This window comes from Procambarus clarkii, chromosome 11 (genome assembly GCF_040958095.1).
Source record: "Procambarus clarkii isolate CNS0578487 chromosome 11, FALCON_Pclarkii_2.0, whole genome shotgun sequence".
Classification (NCBI taxonomy): Eukaryota; Metazoa; Arthropoda; class Malacostraca; order Decapoda; family Cambaridae; genus Procambarus; species Procambarus clarkii.
Window position 1 is genome coordinate 31,414,236 of NC_091160.1, and position 17,541 is coordinate 31,431,776.

Below are 17,541 nucleotides of genomic sequence, written 5' to 3' on the forward strand. Positions count from 1 at the left end.
CCAATTCTGTCCACAGAGTGGGTATGGGGTACAATGCTGTCCACAGAGTGGGTATGGGGTCCAATGCTATCCACAGAGTGGGTATGGGGTACAATGCTGTCCACAGAGTGGGTATGGGGTCCAATGCTATCCACAGAGTGGGTATGGGGTACAATGCTGTCCACAGAGTGGGTATGGGGTTCAATGCTGTCTACAGAGTGGGTATGGGGTTCAATGCTGTCTACAGAGTGGGTATGGGGTCCAATGCTGTCTACAGAGTGGGTATGGGGTACAATGCTGTCCACAGAGTGGGTATGAGGTCCAATGCTATTCACAGAGTGGATATGGGGTCCAGTGCTATCCACAGAATGGGTATGGGGTCCAATGCTGTCCACAGAGTGGGTATGGGGTACAATGCTGTCCACAGAGTGGGTATGAGGTCCAATGCTATTCACAGAGTGGATATGGGGTCCAATGCTATCCACAGAGTGGATATGGGGTCCAATGCTATCCACAGAATGGGTATGGGGTCCAATGCTGTCTACAGAGTGGGTATGGGGGTACAATGCTGTCCACAGAGTGGGTATGGGGTCCAATGCTGTCTACAGAGTGGGTATGGAGGTCCAATGCTGTCTACAGAGTGGGTATGGGGGTCCAATGCTGTCTACAGAGTGGGTATGGGGTCCAATGCTATCCACAGAGTGGGTATGGGGTACAATGCTGTCCACAGAGTGGGTATGGGGTCCAATGCTATCCGCAGAGTGGGTATGGGGTCCAGTGCTATTCACAGAGTGGATATGGGGTCCAATGCTATCCACAGAATGGGTATGGGGTCCAATGCTATCCACAGAGTGGGTATGGGGTCCAATGCTATCCACAGAGTGGATATGGGGTCCAATGCTATCCACAGAATGGATATGGGGTCCAATGCTATTCACAGAGTGGATATGGGGTCCAATGCTATCCACAGAGTGGGTATGGGGTCCAATGCTATCCACAGAGTGGGTATGGGGTCCAGTGCTGTTTACAGAGTGGGTATGGGGTTTAATGCTATCCAAAGAGTGGGTATGGGGTCCAATGCTGTCTACAGAGTGGGTATGGGGTCCAATGCTGTCTACAGAGTGGGTATGGGGTCCAATGCTATCCACAGAGTGGGTATGGGGTCCAATGCTATCCACAGAGTGGGTATGGGAGAGGGGTCCAATAATATGCACAGGATGGGTATGGGGTACAATACAGTCCACGAGATGAGTCTGGGGTATACATAATTATTGAAGAACAAAACTTTCGTATATTATTCTAAACAAAACAAAGTTACTATAGCAACACCGACACTCGTTGCTGAGCCTACTAATGTATGATGCTCATTTGTAGTTTTAAAATACATACATAGTGTATGTATTATGTTCATTTACAATTGCAAATACATGCATAGTGACATGAGATTTTTAAAATACTTTCGTGAGTAAAAAGTATTTTTTTTTAATGGAAAATGATAACTGCTGAAACAACAGTCCTACGCTATTGAGTATTTGTTATTGCTGGAAGACGACGTCTGTAATTTGGACTGGGTATGAGCTGAAATCTGATTCGCTGGCGGTAGATATGGCAAGTTGCTATTGGTTGGCGGAATAATTTGATGGCTGGTGATTGGTGGACAAGTGTGTATACAGTCAGGGAGGGAAGCGGCTGGCTCTAAGTGTTCAGTCTCGCACTACAGGGGACGGACGCAGTTACGAGTGTGTCAGGGAAGCGAGGAGGTGATACCCGACACACGATGAGCAGCAGGTTAGTTTAGTGGTTTTAACAGTGTGAATGATCATACTCTAATGGTTATTGGAGTTTCCTCTCCATGTTAGATCCCGTCTTCGTGGAACTTGCTGCTAGAGTAAGTTCTTTAATGTTCAAGACTGACGGTTTTGGCCGTACTCTCTGGGATCGAGCGGGCCTTAAGTAAAGGGTTAATAAGCGTGTGCAGTCGTTGTGAGGATGAAACTTTCAAACTGCAGTAACGTAAAGTATAATTAAAAACAAAAGTTTAACATGTACGAAGTTCATGAAATATCGATTCATCTTGGGTTCACGATTTACAATGTATACTTTTTTGAGAAATTTGTAAAATAAAATTTCTATTGGTCAAGGGGCCCAGGGAGGTTTTGCCAGGGAGAGGGGGGGGGGGGAATATTTTGCCTAGATTTCTTCAAAAGTCGTGAGCATGGACTATGTCTCGGAACATATTACAAAAGCTTCTTCAAAAAGTATAAACCACTTACTGTTCCTGAAGGGGTCCGGATCACCTGGATAAAGATTCGATTGAGTTAACTGTACTAGAGCGGCAAGTATAAGGTACTTGGTAGCAAGTTATCAATAACGTCAGATGCAGTAAAGCGGTAAAGACCCAAGCAGTTAAGGTGGAGAAATTTCATTATTCAAGTAAACGGTAAGTTAGTAGTGTGTACGTTGTTAGGGGGTGAGGTCCGGAGGGAACCTGAATGAGAGATAGATACCCTTTGGGTGAACGGGGAAGTGTGTATAGCTGAAGAATAGCCACGTCGGTTTTACGAAGGCGGATATGGCTTTCACCAATTGGCGAGTGGTAACACTCCTGGGGTTTCGCGAGCGCTTTGGCCTGGGTTCGTATCCTGGCTGGCGAAGATTTACTGGCTGCCAATCCTTAACCGTAGCTTCTGTTTACCAAACCGTAAAATGGTTACCTGCTTGTTAAAAGATTTGGCGGGTCGTAATCCGGGGAATATTAGGATTAATGACCTGCCCGTAACGCTATGCGTGCTAGTGACTAAAATAATGTTAGGACTGTGTGTGTGTAATTATTTAATTATTTAATTAATTAAAAAAGTGTCACAAGTGCATGTGCCACACGACTGTTAACTCTTGAAGAGTATACTTCATTGATGCAGCAGGAAAGTGTTTAGGAGCCCTCAGTTGATCAACTTTGCCAAGAGGAACAGTGAAGTGGTTGTCAATAAAGTCTCCGTGGTGTAGTGGTAAGACACTCGCCTGGCGTTCCGCGAGCGCTATGTCATGGGTTCGTATCCTGGCCGGGGAGGATTTACTGGGCGCAATTCCTTAACTGTAGCCTCTGTTTAACTCAACAGTAAAATGTGTACTTGGATGAAAGATTCTTCGCGGCAGGGGATCGTATTCCAGGGACCTGCCCGAAACGCTACGCGTACTAGTGGCTGTACAAGAATGTAACAACTCTTGTATATATCCCCCCCCCAAAAAATGACAACAGGATCCTGAGTCAAGATACGCACCTGAGGTTCACCAGATGGAGACTTTATTCCTGTGCCAGGTCCATCAAGAATACAAAACTCTTCATCAGTACCAGAGCTATATTCCTCAAATGGATTATCCAGTTCCTTCTGTGCTTCTTTAAGGGCATATTCAGTGTCTGTCAATTCAGTTTCACTAGCTGTATATATATATAATTACAAAGTGGCAAAATTAGGTCACCATCCCTATAAAGAGGGGACGGTGAAGGCGGCTGCCTTCAGTTGGTTCTGGTTTTGGCAGACTGCTGGAGTAGGTCTTGATACAACTTGGACTTTTTGCTTGGGTTGCTTGGTGGACTGAGTAGGTAGTTGCTAGCAGGCCGCCACAACTTGTAGGTCGATGTAGTCGACGCTGGTTAGTCTTGCTGCCGTCTCCGTGTTTCTCGGTTATAGTGTGGGCTGTGGTTTTGTTGTTTGGGAAGTCTTGGTTGTAGGTTTCATATAAATCCATTGCTTCGTTACCGACTTCAAACCCAGAGGTCACGACCTCTCCGGAGGGTGCAGTCTCGCCTCCACAGATCTCCAGTATCGGCTATTGATACTGGTAATGGCTCAAAAGGGCCACCACTTACGGGCTATTCATGTCCGTGCCATCTTTTGGGTGGCTTAATCTTCATCAATCACAGACTTCAATATTTATAATGATACATGACAAGCAGAGTCCAAGCTTGGCGGGTGTCCTGTACGCTCTGTTTACCCAAGTGGCGTATGAAACGCAGCGCCTACAAACGGATGGTGCCATTTGCTATGAACATGACATAGGCTATCACATGTCATTGGCAAGGCTGGGTGACTTGGGTTGTGGAGTAAGAATCTGAGGTCTGCAGTTCACGCATGTACCCCTTGTTTAAATGATTCTGCGTCGACGTTTATGGTAATACTTCCTTCTGGATGTCGGATGAGATGTCTTATCCTTCGTGGGTATATCTTGAGGTTATCATGATTTCTGGGCTTAGCGGCCCCGCGGCCTAGTCCTCGGCCAGGCCTCTTTTTTTGTTACACACGCCAAGGAAGCAGCCAATAGCAGCTCTCTCTCGGGTACCTATTTACTGCTAGGTAACAGGGGCTTCAGGGTGAAAAGCTTTTTGCCCATTTGTCTCCGCCTCCACTGGGGATCGAACCCGGAACCTCAGGACTAACCTGAAGCGCTGTCCACTCCCCCTGACAGGCAAATGTGATCCATAGGGTACGCGAGATCTTCATTCTAGGGTTTGTTGACTAGGTAGGCGGTAACGAAGTTGTCTTCCAAGGTTGTGGTTTCATTATCTGTAGTTTCCATTGTTCCAGAATGGTCTGGGGCCGGTGTTGACCTTCCTGGGTCACGTCCTGGCGCTGGTTGACCTGCAGGTCTCACGATCGGTGGGGGGGGGGGGAGGGGAGCAGGTGCTTGCCGGTATTGGAGTCGTTTCTCTAGGCTTGACGGGGTCTATAGATGGGGTGCTGGCCATTGGTGTAGTAGTATCTGGTGAGCATGGCCTCGGATATTGAAGGCCGGAGAATTTTCTACAATATTTGGTACTGCTTTGATACAGTATTCTGGCCGGGGAAGATTTACTAAGTGTCAAACCTTGCCTGTAGCCTCTGTTTACCCAACAGTAAAATGGGTACCTGTTTGTTGAAAGATTTGGCAGTCGTATTCCGTGGAACATAGAATTAAGGACTTGCCCGAAATGCAATGCGTGCTAGTGTCTGTACATGAATGTAAGAACTTATGGTTGAAGGCTGAAGAGAAACAATCTTTGTCCACATGGTTTTTTTCCTCGACCAACAACAAAAAAACTATCAGGTACATGAATTACTATTTACAAGATCATAAACGAGCAGCTGCTCCAAACATGCTACCTCCAACATCTGTAGTACTCAATCCCAAAATTCCTCCCCCTTTTAATTAGACTTAACCTGTAGGGGTAGAGTTTATCGGGCGGTCGTATGACTCTTCCTGATTTTCTAGAGTCCCTACCTGTTAATTCTGGGAAACATTCTTCTGAATTACTACCTATAGAGTCCATAGGGTTAACTGTATCTCCATTACACTCTGTTGCCCCTTGCTGTGCCTCCCTGTCTCTTGCTGGTGCTGCTACCCCTTCATTATTAGGATGGGTATCACTAGTTGCCCCCACCTGAAGGGTCTTGCCAAGAAAATTCCCACTTTTTCCATGATCCTTACCACATAGGCTAGAATTGTGAATCCACTTCAAAAAAATCTTGGGCAATTTCTTTTCCATTATAACCTACTTTTGCCGACACCTTGCCATTAGACCTTAATCGGTACATTATCATGTGCACTTAATGATTTTTTACCTGGTTTTACATTCAATTGCAAGGTTTCTGCCCAATCTCTTGTAACACAGGGGGGTGAATTAGACTATTATCCACCTGTATCCTGATTTAACTGCAAACCAAGGGACCCCAGAACTACTACGCAAGCCGAATCCCACGCCACGGGTCTCCAACACATACATCCACCGACTTTGTGAAGAGGGTGCATAGGGCCCATTATATATAGACAAACATCACACACACTAAACTTTAAAAGCAACTTGATTGACATCTTACCTGAATTCCTCTTTTTCTCCTGTGCATTTATGGATCCATCGTACTGGCTCTGCAGCCAAGCGTCAGCTGGCTCCCCGTGCTTAAAGAGGTCCATTCCTGGCGTATCAAGTCATGTATCAGTTTAAGTATTAAAGTAAATAACCAAGCCATGGCTTTATATCAACCCTACAACCAAGACTTCCTCGGTAACACACACCAGAGTTATATTTTGAACCCACATCGAAAACCCCTTTTACGTCACCTATCGCTGGGTTCACGTCTAGCTCCAAGACCGGCCCACACTCCATACCCAAGATTTTCCAATATATTTGACTCAAAAAATTTCTTAGGCTATTGAAATTAGCTTTTCGAAATCGGGTACTTTAACAAAATTTTCTCCTTCAGATCTATTCCATTCTATGCTAAATCTGATTTCTTTATGATCACTGTTCCCTAGCTCACTCCCTATTTCGATGTCCTTAATTTGTGTTCCCCTGTTAGTTAACACTAAATCTAAAATATTATTTTCCCGCGTTGTTTCCTTAATTGTGTTGCGAAAGAAAGCAATCGTCAATTATAGAAAATCTGCTTCATTATTCCCCGTTTTGTTCAACCAGTTTATTCCACTAAAATTAGTCACCCATGACAAAAACTTTTAGATCTAGATATTTCATCCCATAGATGCTTTGCTTCCATTGTCTAAATTTGGTGGCCTATATATAACTCCTATTATATTATTTGCTTTTTCGTTTAATTCTATCCAAATAGTTTGTGTGGGGCTCAGATTTGATTCCCTCTTTGAGACTACATTTCTAATTGTCCCTAACGTATATGGCTACTCCCCCTCCTCGTCTAATGTGTGAAATGGTTTAAATCCATTTTTGATATTCTGCAAATAGTTCTCTTTTCTACATTCATCCACGTTTCGGTAAGCACAATAATATCTATATTTTTCTGTGCAAACAAGAGCATTTAATTGGTTTATTTTATTTCTTAGACTTCTATTGTTAGTGTAATACACCCTAAGTGAATTGTTATTTTGAGGCCCTTCTTTCCCTGATCATTTTGCCAATTCCTTTCTCCCACAAATGCATACTTTTATTACCTCCTTCCTCCAAATCAATTCCTATACCACTATCTACTAACAGTTTAAAGCCAAACAAACGCCTCTAACCACTGGTTCCAACGAGTTCGCAACATCCACCACCCAAGCCCTCGATAGATGCACCCCATCCCGAGCATACATTTCACTTCTTCCATAGAAGTGTTCCCAGTTGTCTATGAAAGATATTGCATTAGACTTGCAATTTCTTTCCAGCCGGCAATTGACCCCAAGTGCCCTCGACATCCATTCATTTCCCAGTCCCTTTCTTGGAAGAATGCCACATATGATCGGGATTCCTCCCTTGCTCCTAACTAATTCTATGGCTGTCTTGAATCTCTGAATTAGTTCCTCACTGCTAACACGCTCAATATCATTACCCCCTGCACTAATACAAATAATGGGTTTGTTCCCATTTCCCGTCATATTCATGTTTCCAACAATATCACCAATTCCAGCTCCCGGATAGCAAACCCTTAACCTGTTCCCCCTGTCTCTGGCACAAAACGTTCCGTCTAAATACCTCACCTGGGAATCTCCCACAACCAAACTTTGCTTCGTTCCTCCCTTTTCCTTTTGAGCACTTTGTGGAACCTGCGCTTCAATGCTCCTCGTTGCTTTGCCTTTGCCTCCTCGTTGAACTACAGGTTCACCACAGCACACGTCCTCTAACACATCAAATGCGTTAGAAGTCCTTAGGCTATTAGTTGTCGGTTTTGCCAAAGTCTTCTTAAGACCCCTGCCCTTTACAACTTGCCAAGACGGTCTTTTTAATACTGGTCGCCTCCTTTATTTCTTCCTGATGTTTCAGCTGTCGTACCTCCTCCCATAGCGAATCCAACTCTGTCCTCAGAGCTCCAACTAGATTCATCAGTTCCTTCACTAATCCTTCCATTATTGCTGTAATAATGTTACTACAATCGGAGCTCGAGCTAACACAACCTCACACTGTGGTCCGGTTATTGTGCTGACCATACAAATACCTGTTACAAAAGTTATAGCTATTAATACTGCAGCTTTCAGGTCTCTGGGCATTTTTCTTCTAAATTTGAAGTAATTTCTTTAATTTGTATGTTTCTAATAATTGCATTAGACAGTCCCAAAGCCAAAATCGGGCTTTTTTTCCTGCAAGTCTCATTGGCCAATCAATGTCATGTTTACCAACTCCAACATGGGACGGGATCCACACAAATTTTATACAACATTTATCATTGGCAAAAATTACATTCCATTTAATATTACAAGCTACTTCAGACATAAATTAATGGGTTATTTAAGGACTGCAGAACACTCTCACCATCACTCGACCCCCATTGTGCTTGTACTCCGTGGCTAGATAGCTACCCAGTAGCTCGGTTTGTCGTGCTTGCCCAGTCGCTCAATCCGTGTACTAGACGTGATCTGTTTTCAGATTTAGCTACTCAGCACGAAGTGTCCATGTAGCACGGGCTATGGTGAGCCCGTAATTGAGTTTGGTTATACATAACCTATTTCCTGTGATATTTGGGTCTAAGTTTAAAGTGGAGGAGGGGATTTCTCCTTTTCCCTGCTTATTTATCTCTTCTGTTTTAGTGCACTAGTTTTAATCTTGTCTTATTAACATTATCTTGGTGGCGGATGTAGATGCAGAATGCTTACTAATGAGTCCCATTCCTCAACGGCTTTTCTAATCATTGTAGTCGCGGTGGAATGTGCATCTACTGCAGCTGCTGTCGTTGGATTAATGTTGAGTTTGATGCGCAGGGCTTCAGTAGCTTCACATTCCAGTGAGTAGTGCAATAGTGGCGCCTCTGCTTCAGTTTCACAGATATGACACTCTTTAACTATTGGGTTCATTACCTCCCAGCAGCACTTGTAACCAAGTCTGAGTCTGTGTATGGCTACTGCAATGTCTCTGGATAACTTTTTACCAGGCTTGAAAGAGGAGTAACCAGTGGCTTCTTCGTACCATATCGCAGTGGATCTTCCTTCTGCTACTTTGGCTCTGTGGCGACTTTTGATAGTTGAGAATAGTTTCTTCTTGATTTGCTCCTTTATCTGTGAGAAACTTGGAGGTATTTGAACCTGTACAACAGAGCAGTGGCAGTTTTTGCTAGTGAGTCTGCCTTTTCATTACCATCTATGCCAATGTGAATTGATATTCAATTTAGGGTGATTGACAGCCCTCGATTATGGGCTTCTTTTCCTATATGTTGAATTTCTGTGAGTTGTATATTATCTGTGCTGACTGGATAACAATGCCTGGAGCTAAGATTGTCTGTATGAATGATGACATCATGTAAATTATTCTCAATTGTATAGTTTATTGCCTCCTTCAGGGCATATAATTCTGTTTGCAATGTTGAGCACCCACTATTCATGCTCCAGTAAGCTTCATGGTTGGTAGTGTAAACTGCTGCCCCAAGCAGAACCTTTTTATTGATCAACTGATCCGTCTGTGAAGAAGAGTCGTTGTGGGTCTAGAGATAGTTTCCATTTGTTCTATTACTTCCTTGGGCCTCTGCGGGTCACATGCTGATTTTTTAATTGGTAATCTTTCAATGATTATCTTTAGATTTGATTCTTCCCATGGAGGAGGCTGCCGAAAGTGTTGATATGGTTCATCTTCCCCTTTGTTTTTAATGGTCCATTTCAGGTACATTTTCTCTAAAATCCTCACCACATTATCCATCCATGAGCTTGTTCTATACTGTAGGTTTTTCTGAAAGGATTTCTGTATGCTGTCTTTGATTGACAGCCTGGCGGTTGTTCCAGTAAGTTTTCCTATTATGGTGGCTATCCTTTGTTTCATCCTGTTTTCTAATGCTGGTAAATGTTTCCATTCTAAGGTTCTCTCTACGCGTCCATATAGGTGCTCCCAGCATTCTCAGAGCATCATTTTGAGACACTTCCAGTTTCTCCCACTGGTTATCACTGAGGGATGTAAGAGCAGGAGCAGCATAGTCGATGAGTGACCTAACTGCTTGAACGTAGTACATTTTGAGTACTGGTAGAGATGCACCCTCTCTAAGACTGGTCAGAGAGCGCAAAGCTGAGTTTCTGGCTTTACAGCGTTGCCGAAGATATTCAATTTCTTGAGTGAATTTCAACTGGTTGTCTATTATGACTCCTAGGTATTGAAAAGAGGTAACCCACTCAATTTCTTGTCCTTGTATTGCGAGTCTGATGTCTTGAGTTCTCATTTTAACGGCCATTGCTTTTGTTTTATTGCTGTTTATTTTCACTGCTATGCGTTCAGCTTCCCTGCTGATAATATCTAGGCATTTTTGTGCATGGTTCCTTACACCTTTGCCATTGATGACCACAAAGTCGTCTGCATAGTTAAGAAGTTTGGCTTTTGGTAGCTTGAGCTTCATGAATTGTTCCATGAATTGTTCCATGAGACGGTTGAAAAGGAAGGGGCTTTGTATTCCTCCCTGCGGAGTTCCATTTTCCAGCCTCTTTGGGGTCGATGTTTTTCCTTGGAATTTGACTTTAGCTTCTCTGATAAGCAGGCTTCCATTGGCAAAAGCGAGAGCGTGTCCTTTGATTTCCTTATTCACAAGGCAGCACAGTGTAGCTGGAGCACTGGTTAACTCGAAGGCTTTTTCAAGGTCTAGAAAAATAAGGATTCCAGGTTTGTCATTGATTTTATCCAGGAGAGGGAGGTAAGGCATTCTGTGGTTCAAACACCTTTTCTGTAAGCAAACATATTTTGGTGTAGTGGATTGGCTTTCCATTCAATTCTATTAAGGGCCATTCTTTCTGCAGTTTTGGCCATACAGCTTGTTAATGAGATGGGTCTTGGATTTCCTGGGTCTTTAGGTTTTGGAATGGGAACTATAATTGCACTGTTCCAAGAGTGGTCGGGTTCTTGTCACCCATACTGTTGATGAGATTCAAGAAGGCTTCTTCACCCTTTTCTCCTAGCTTGACTAGCATGTTGTAAGTGATTTTATCCTCGCTTGGAGCTGTATTAGTTTTATTTGTAGCACTTCTGAGTTCTTTCAGATTGAAAGGTTGGTCTAGTTCATCAGGTAGGGGCTAAAGCATCTCTTTTTTTTCCATTTTGCTGCTTGAAATCTTTGTTGGTGAGTAAGAGTTGCTTGAGGAAGTTGAGTGGAACTGGCTCTTGAAGCAAATAGATTTGCTAGCCTTTCTGCTTCTTGCTCTGGATGAACATGGTGCGGCGGAGCAGGAGGCGATTTTCCTTTGGCCTTGTTGATCTGCCTTCAGATGTCGCCCAAGGACGTATGCTGATTTAGCTTGGCACACTACTCAAGCCATTTTTCTTCTGATTTTTGCTGTTTCTTCGTGCACATGATCTCGGACAGCTCTATGAAGTCTTGGATTAGCTTCGGTTCTATCACTTCTGAAATTCTTTCGTGCACGATTTAGTCTGTTATGTAGCTCTTTGATCCTATCACAGTAATACCAATGGTCCTTGTGTTGTTGGGTAATTGTTTTCCTCTTGCGGATGGCGTGATTTGCTGCTCTATGTATTGCATTTACTAAATCTTTTTCCATTTCTTCGGTGTTGTCAGGAAGAGTGTAGTTTTGGTGCCAATTTTCGAGAGCTTCCTGAAACTACGTCCAATCTGCCTTGATAAAGTCCTATCCGGGCTCGGGAGCTGGAAGTCTAGGAGGTAGTGCTATATTAATAACTTTTTGTAGCAAAGGGGTCACTGGTCAGAACATGATCCACTGACCAATGACACAACTCATAAATACTGTTGGAAACAAACGTGAGATCCAGCTTTCCCCCCACCAGTGTGGGTTGGTTCCGTCGAATTAAGCAGACTGATTTCTGGCACTTCATCCAAAAGGTGTTCAATGTCTTCCGTTGGCGTCGGTTCTTGGTGAATCAAGTAGTAGTTCACTATGAGCGTTGAAGTCGCCAGAGATGATAGTAGGTGTAGTGACTGCTATTTCAAAGATTGTTGAGAGATCCATTTCATGTTCTCTCTGGCTCTTGTATACATTGAAGATGGACAGCGTTGAGTTCCTCATAGTGAGCTTAACTCCCATAATTTCGACGTTCTCGCCACAGTTGGGCAGGTCTGTGATTGCCGTGGCATTGATATTTCTTACTAGAATTGAAATGCCTTTGGTGCCACCTTGTGCCATAGGGCAGTGGAATCCTTGATATCCTAGGATATTGATATTTCTGCCAGTCCTGGTGAGTGTTTCTTGAAGTGGAACAATATCAATGCTATCCTTGAAGCACTGCTCTGAGTGCTTGTGCTTTGCTTTTTGAATCCTTGAATATTCCATTGTATAATTTTGAGATTGTCCATTTTTCCGTTATAGTGGAATCATTGAGTCCATGGTTTTTACAGTACTGGTTTTCCCGACGGTTTGTGTCTTCTTGGCTGGAGTGGAGACTTTCTTCTTGGTGGGTGAGGAGACTCCTGGTTGGGTTGAAGAGTCTTTGCTACATCCAGCTACTGGGGCATTTGATGATGTAGGGATCATCATTTCTGCTTGGGAGGTCTTCGAGGCAACAGCAGGTATGTTCGTTTTGCTGCCTTGATCTATTGTTGCTGTTTCTTAGTGGAGTAGTGCTTCTTTGTTTCCTCCAGTTGTTGGAGGCCCTGTCCTTGCTCAGACTAGGATTTGGTGCATCAGACTGTTGCTGATCTTCATTTATTCGGACTTGCCGAGGGGTGTACCACTGGCTTTTTACCGAGGGTCTGGTAGATTGGGGTCTAATAGTTGTTACTTTGGGTTGCTGGGTTGATCCGAAAGCTAGTATTCTTTTTACCCTTTCTGGACATCGTTTGTTCCAGGCGTGATGTGTATCCCCGCAGTTCGGGCATTTTGCTTTCGTTTGTTTGCCGTCTTTGTGCAGAGTCTTGCATATGTTGGTATTGTGGAGCTCGCTACATACACCACATCGTTCCGGGCCTCTGCAGCCATCTTTGTAGTGGCCGAAGCGCTGACATCTGTAACAGCGCATGGGTTCTGGGTTGTACAGTCTCAGCCTGAATTGACCATAGATCCCAACAGTGTGTTGATGCGAGGTCCTTTTATTGTTACAAGGACCTGTTTTGTTTCGATATTGTGCTTGCATCTTTCCGCCGTTGTGACATTTGGGCGCACTAGGAGTCTTTGCATGAACTTCGACCGGGAAATCTTGAACTATCATTTTGGTGTTTTTTTTTCTTCTGGTTTTAGTTCAACTAGGTGTTCTGTGTTCCTGAGGTTTGATTATATCCGGATTAGCTGTGGATATGTTGTATCTACCTCTAATGTCTGGTTTGGCTCTAAGATCTGATCCTGGATTTATTCTTTTCCAGTGCGGCAATGTAAACATAAGTGGGACCATCCACTGGTTTTTTGGTTTTGAATATGGTCCTTGGCATTGGTTTGGATGCTGCTCTGGAGTTCTGGTTGGCTTCTAGTTTGGTTTCTTTGGGCGTTTCTTCGGTGGTTCTTAGTTTGTTTGCCTTTCCGTTGCCTAAAAGTTGCCATGGTACTTCGTTTAGGGTTGGGTCGTCTTCAGCAATTTTCCTTGCTCTTGCTACTAGATCATTGTCCTTCTGACGTTAATAATTCAAGAAGGATGGTTAGGAAAGTCATATCCTGGGGAGACATTGTTACTGTACTAAAGGAGTAACTGAGGGAGTGACTGTAACTGTGTACTGCTACAGTCGGCGACTGACTGTGCTCGTTGATGTGATCTGTTGTTGTCGTTTCAGATTTAGCTACTCGAAACGAAGTGTCCATGTACCACTGTCTATGGTGAGCCCATAGACGTGATCATTTCATTCCCTTTATATACTGCTTGTGCACACCCTGTTCTACCAGTGCCTAATTGCACAGAACCATCAGTAAAAGCATAGGATTCAGTTGGTTTGAGATTTTGAAGACTGTCCATAGCTTCTAGTGATACGCATCTCGGTTTCAGTGTTAAAATTTGTCAATTATAACATCCTTGTGCGGACTTCCTTGGCGAGATGCGTGTACTGGTAACACTTCAGACATTGTTGTCGAAGCGTTCCATCTTAATTCGGTAGGGTGGGATCTTGTAGCCAAAGAGGTAGTCCTTGAATGGTGGCTTGGTTGGTTGCGGCTAATGAGGCGAAGGTTAAGTTAAGTTTTACGTTCGCCGAGGAGAGCCCCAGAATATACCCTAGTTATAATTTTCTACGCTGGTGTAGATGTCGGCTATTAATTGGCTTATCAGTGTTCAATTGACTCTTCCCGTTGATGAAGGTTCTTGTGGTCTGGAATTGGTGTGGAGGGTCTTTTTAGATCAATCTGACGTAGTGGTCATGAATTGCTAAGGTTCTTCTTGCTGTCAAAGAATATAATATCTACTCCCTGGCCGATGTCGAGGCGAGTAACGCCTGCCGCGTCCTCGAGGGTCTTCAGGAGGTCGGTCATGTTGAATGCTTGGTTATTAAGGCAGTGTTGTTAAGGCGCTGCGTTGTCGACTGTCGCAGTGTTTCAGTCGGTTATGTGAAGGTAAAATTCGTAGTAGGAAGACTTGTTCCTTTGTGCTTATGTGAAGGTAAAATTTAGTGGACGTGTGGTTCCTGTTGCTGTACAGTTGTTAATCGTGTAAAATTGGCCTCACAATTAGTATCAATGTCAAGGGAGTTAAAACAAAAGTCTAAATGACAACACCAATATACTGTGTGATGGAATAAAACAATGTACAAAAACCGTCCAGAAATATCAACACATTGGGGGTGAAATAACCTCTAAGCACTGATCAATAACTCTATAATATAAAAAATGAACGGCATATATCATGAATAACGATCTAACCAGACTGGTTACCGTTTAGTTCATTGTGGTTGTGTAAACGCTTATCAGTGCAACGCGTCTGACCATCTCAGTCTACCCGCATCTACTCAGGCTTTCCCGCGTCTGGAGGAGTGGCGTCAGTTACCAAATTATCAGACGTTAAATCTGACAAACTGGGAACGATCACTCTAAACATAACTATAAACATAATGTACACTTAGCATAATACAGTAATAATGAATACAATGAAAGAATTGGTTACAGGGTCGGTCAGTGATGCAAAGTTGGTCATAACGCGCTCACCACTGCTGGCGACGCTGACTGACCTCTCAATCATGATAAACCCACAAAATGTATAAATGGATACTATCAATAGACCACTCCTGACCGACGACCACAGTGCAACTCCCTAGTCTCATGACTGATGGATGCCTACTACTATCAGTTGACACACGACAGTATGATAAAAGTACCAAAACTAAATGATCATTTTGTAAACATAATAATAATATGCAATTTCATACTAAAAGTAAAACTGAGGGATGAAAATGTAAATTTCATATTTAATTCTTAGTAAGATTCGGGTAACTGACTTATGCATAACACATTTGTCGGTTAGTGTCTATAATTACTTCAGCGTTGCCACACTACTTTAAATATTATACTAGACTTGCAAAGAGCTCCTCCTAGTGCTCCTTTTTGCTTGTTTAAGCACCCTGGCAAACACTTCGTCCGGCCCTGGGGATTTGACTTTAATTTTCCTACTTAACATCCATCCTGGTAACTGCTAGTCACTAAGAAATGTAGAAAGGTTGGCAGATAGTTGGATGTTGACAAGTATAAGGTTCTGAGGCTAGGTAATAAAGCAGCCTGTGCTCTAAACAGACCCAAAGTACATTTCACGGTCCTGTCAAACTCTGTAGCCATTGACCCCAGGCCAATGGCTACAGCACGGTCAGTTCCCTGACGAACCGGTTGTCTGGTCTGGCAAGCCTCTGCTAGTCGAATAAGACCTGGGATAATGTCTGCATGTGATGTAAGGGGCTGCGAGGCTGTTGGTTGGGTCTCTGGGGCCCCATTGTGAAGGCTGGCGCGCCTGGTGGGAGTCGTTACTGTTTAATAGGACTGGAAAGTCTTCTGGCAGTGGTGGGAGCCGAGGTGCTGGTAGTGCACTGGGGGCTCTGGTGGCGGAGTTAGAGGGTTGGCTTTCTTGGCTTCGACCCTTGGCTGGGCCTTGATTTTTTTCCCTGTCAGTGGGGGCATTGTTAGGAAATTGCCGGGTGATCGCCATTGCAGAGTTGGCATCGAAGGTTTGTCGACATAGATGGATTAATGCTCCAGGTCGCAGAGGCTGCACTTCTGGACGGGTTGCCGACACTTGCTGCTGGGGTGGAGAGCTCATAGCACTTGAAGCACTGTTGTTGCTCGTGATATCGTTCCATTTTAACTTGGTGGGGTTGGTATCTTGATGCCGAAGCAGTAGACCTTGTATGGCAACCTGCTGGGTGGCTGCTGCTAAGATGAAAGTTCTTCCTTGTTGCTTTACCGGTTCTGCAGGATACTAGGTTGAGTACACCCAGGTTCGGGTTTTTCTTCTATCATGTACATGATCTTATTTTACTTTGTCAGCGGTCCACTGGCTGGTCCTGCTGGTAAAAAGTTCTTTCGGGTATGAACTGACGTGAGAAGTTAGGATAGAGGTAGTGCTATTCGAAGTAGGGGAGGGGGGGGGAGGGATGGTTTCATTTCCTGGGAACAGTGTTTCCAGGTCCTCAGCAAAAAGTGCGATATCCTCACCTTCCTGGGCAATGTCAATGGGTGTGACGGCTGTTAGCAGTTTCCCAAGCCTTAATTCTAGCAATCCCAAGTTACCCACTGAATTCCGCCCCCCCCCCCCCCTCCCCCTTCGCCCAATACTTTGACGCACAAAACGGGAGACCCAAAGAAACAGACTTAACACACTTTCTCCAGTACATTCAGATCCCTACATATAAAAATTGCACATCCCCTGGATTGCCCTTTGATCCATGGAAGGAAGAAGCCTCGATAGCCTGAGATTGTTTGCATGTTGGCCCCCTCCTAACCACTCCACATACTGCGGTTACCTTGCTGTGTTGTGCAGACTCGTGTCAGGTTAGGTCTGCACTAGTGGGTTTTGACGGGTTCCTTTGGCGTGGATATCCTACTCCCTTGTCGAGGTCGTGGGTGCCGGGTTGTAAACCTGCTCGGACGAGGTAATCATTGATGGACTTGCCTCGCCTCCACGCAATCATTGGTGGATTTTGCGGGAAGTTCTCCCAAGAGGGGTGGTCACTGTGTGTCCCTAATCCAGGCCCATACGTCTGAGTTTTTCCCAGCAAGACCAGGATAGGAAGGATCCATCTCCTATCCGCCACGTTCCTGTGATCTCGTTTGGTTGTTTGTAAATCTTTGGTAGAAGATGAAGGTATGGGATGGCAGATTTAAAGGCTCTGTAACAGTCCCTTGCCTTTGCTTGCATGAGCCCGCCATTCCCGTCTTGGGCTTATTTTCAAAAAGCTTAAGGACTAGTTTCCTGCTCCTTGTTTGGGCGTTCTTCAGAGCAGCGTCTTGGTTTGTGATCCGGTGATACGCCGCTGGTTGTCCGCCAGGTGTCGTTCCATTTCCCGTGTGTAGTTATCTCGTCTCCAGATGACGATCGTGCCTCCCTTATTCGCGGGTTTAATCACGATGTCCGTTCTCGACTTGTGTCGCCAAGGCTTCCCTCTGCTCTTGGGGCAGGTTGCAGTTGTCTGCGCTCCCTGTTCCGTCCGAGGTCTTCCTTCAGGTTCTGTATCACTGACCTCAGTCCTACCAGGTTGTAATTCGGTCGCGGTTTCGTTTCTCTTGGGTGGAGGTACCCAAGAGTTTAGTTTT

General features: G+C 44.4%; 1 protein-coding gene across 1 annotated transcript in view; it reads left to right on the forward strand.

The window, feature by feature from the left end:
* The first annotated feature begins 1,613 nt into the window (after positions 1 to 1,613).
* Positions 1,614 to 17,541, forward strand: part of LOC123758375 (uncharacterized) — a 30,786-nt gene continuing 14,858 nt past the window's right edge. Inside the window, exon 1 of the mRNA XM_045742700.2 lies at positions 1,614 to 1,767. Coding sequence (XP_045598656.2) covers positions 1,757 to 1,767 — 11 coding nt within the window. The 5' untranslated portion in view covers positions 1,614 to 1,756. The remainder of the gene's footprint in view (positions 1,768 to 17,541) is intronic.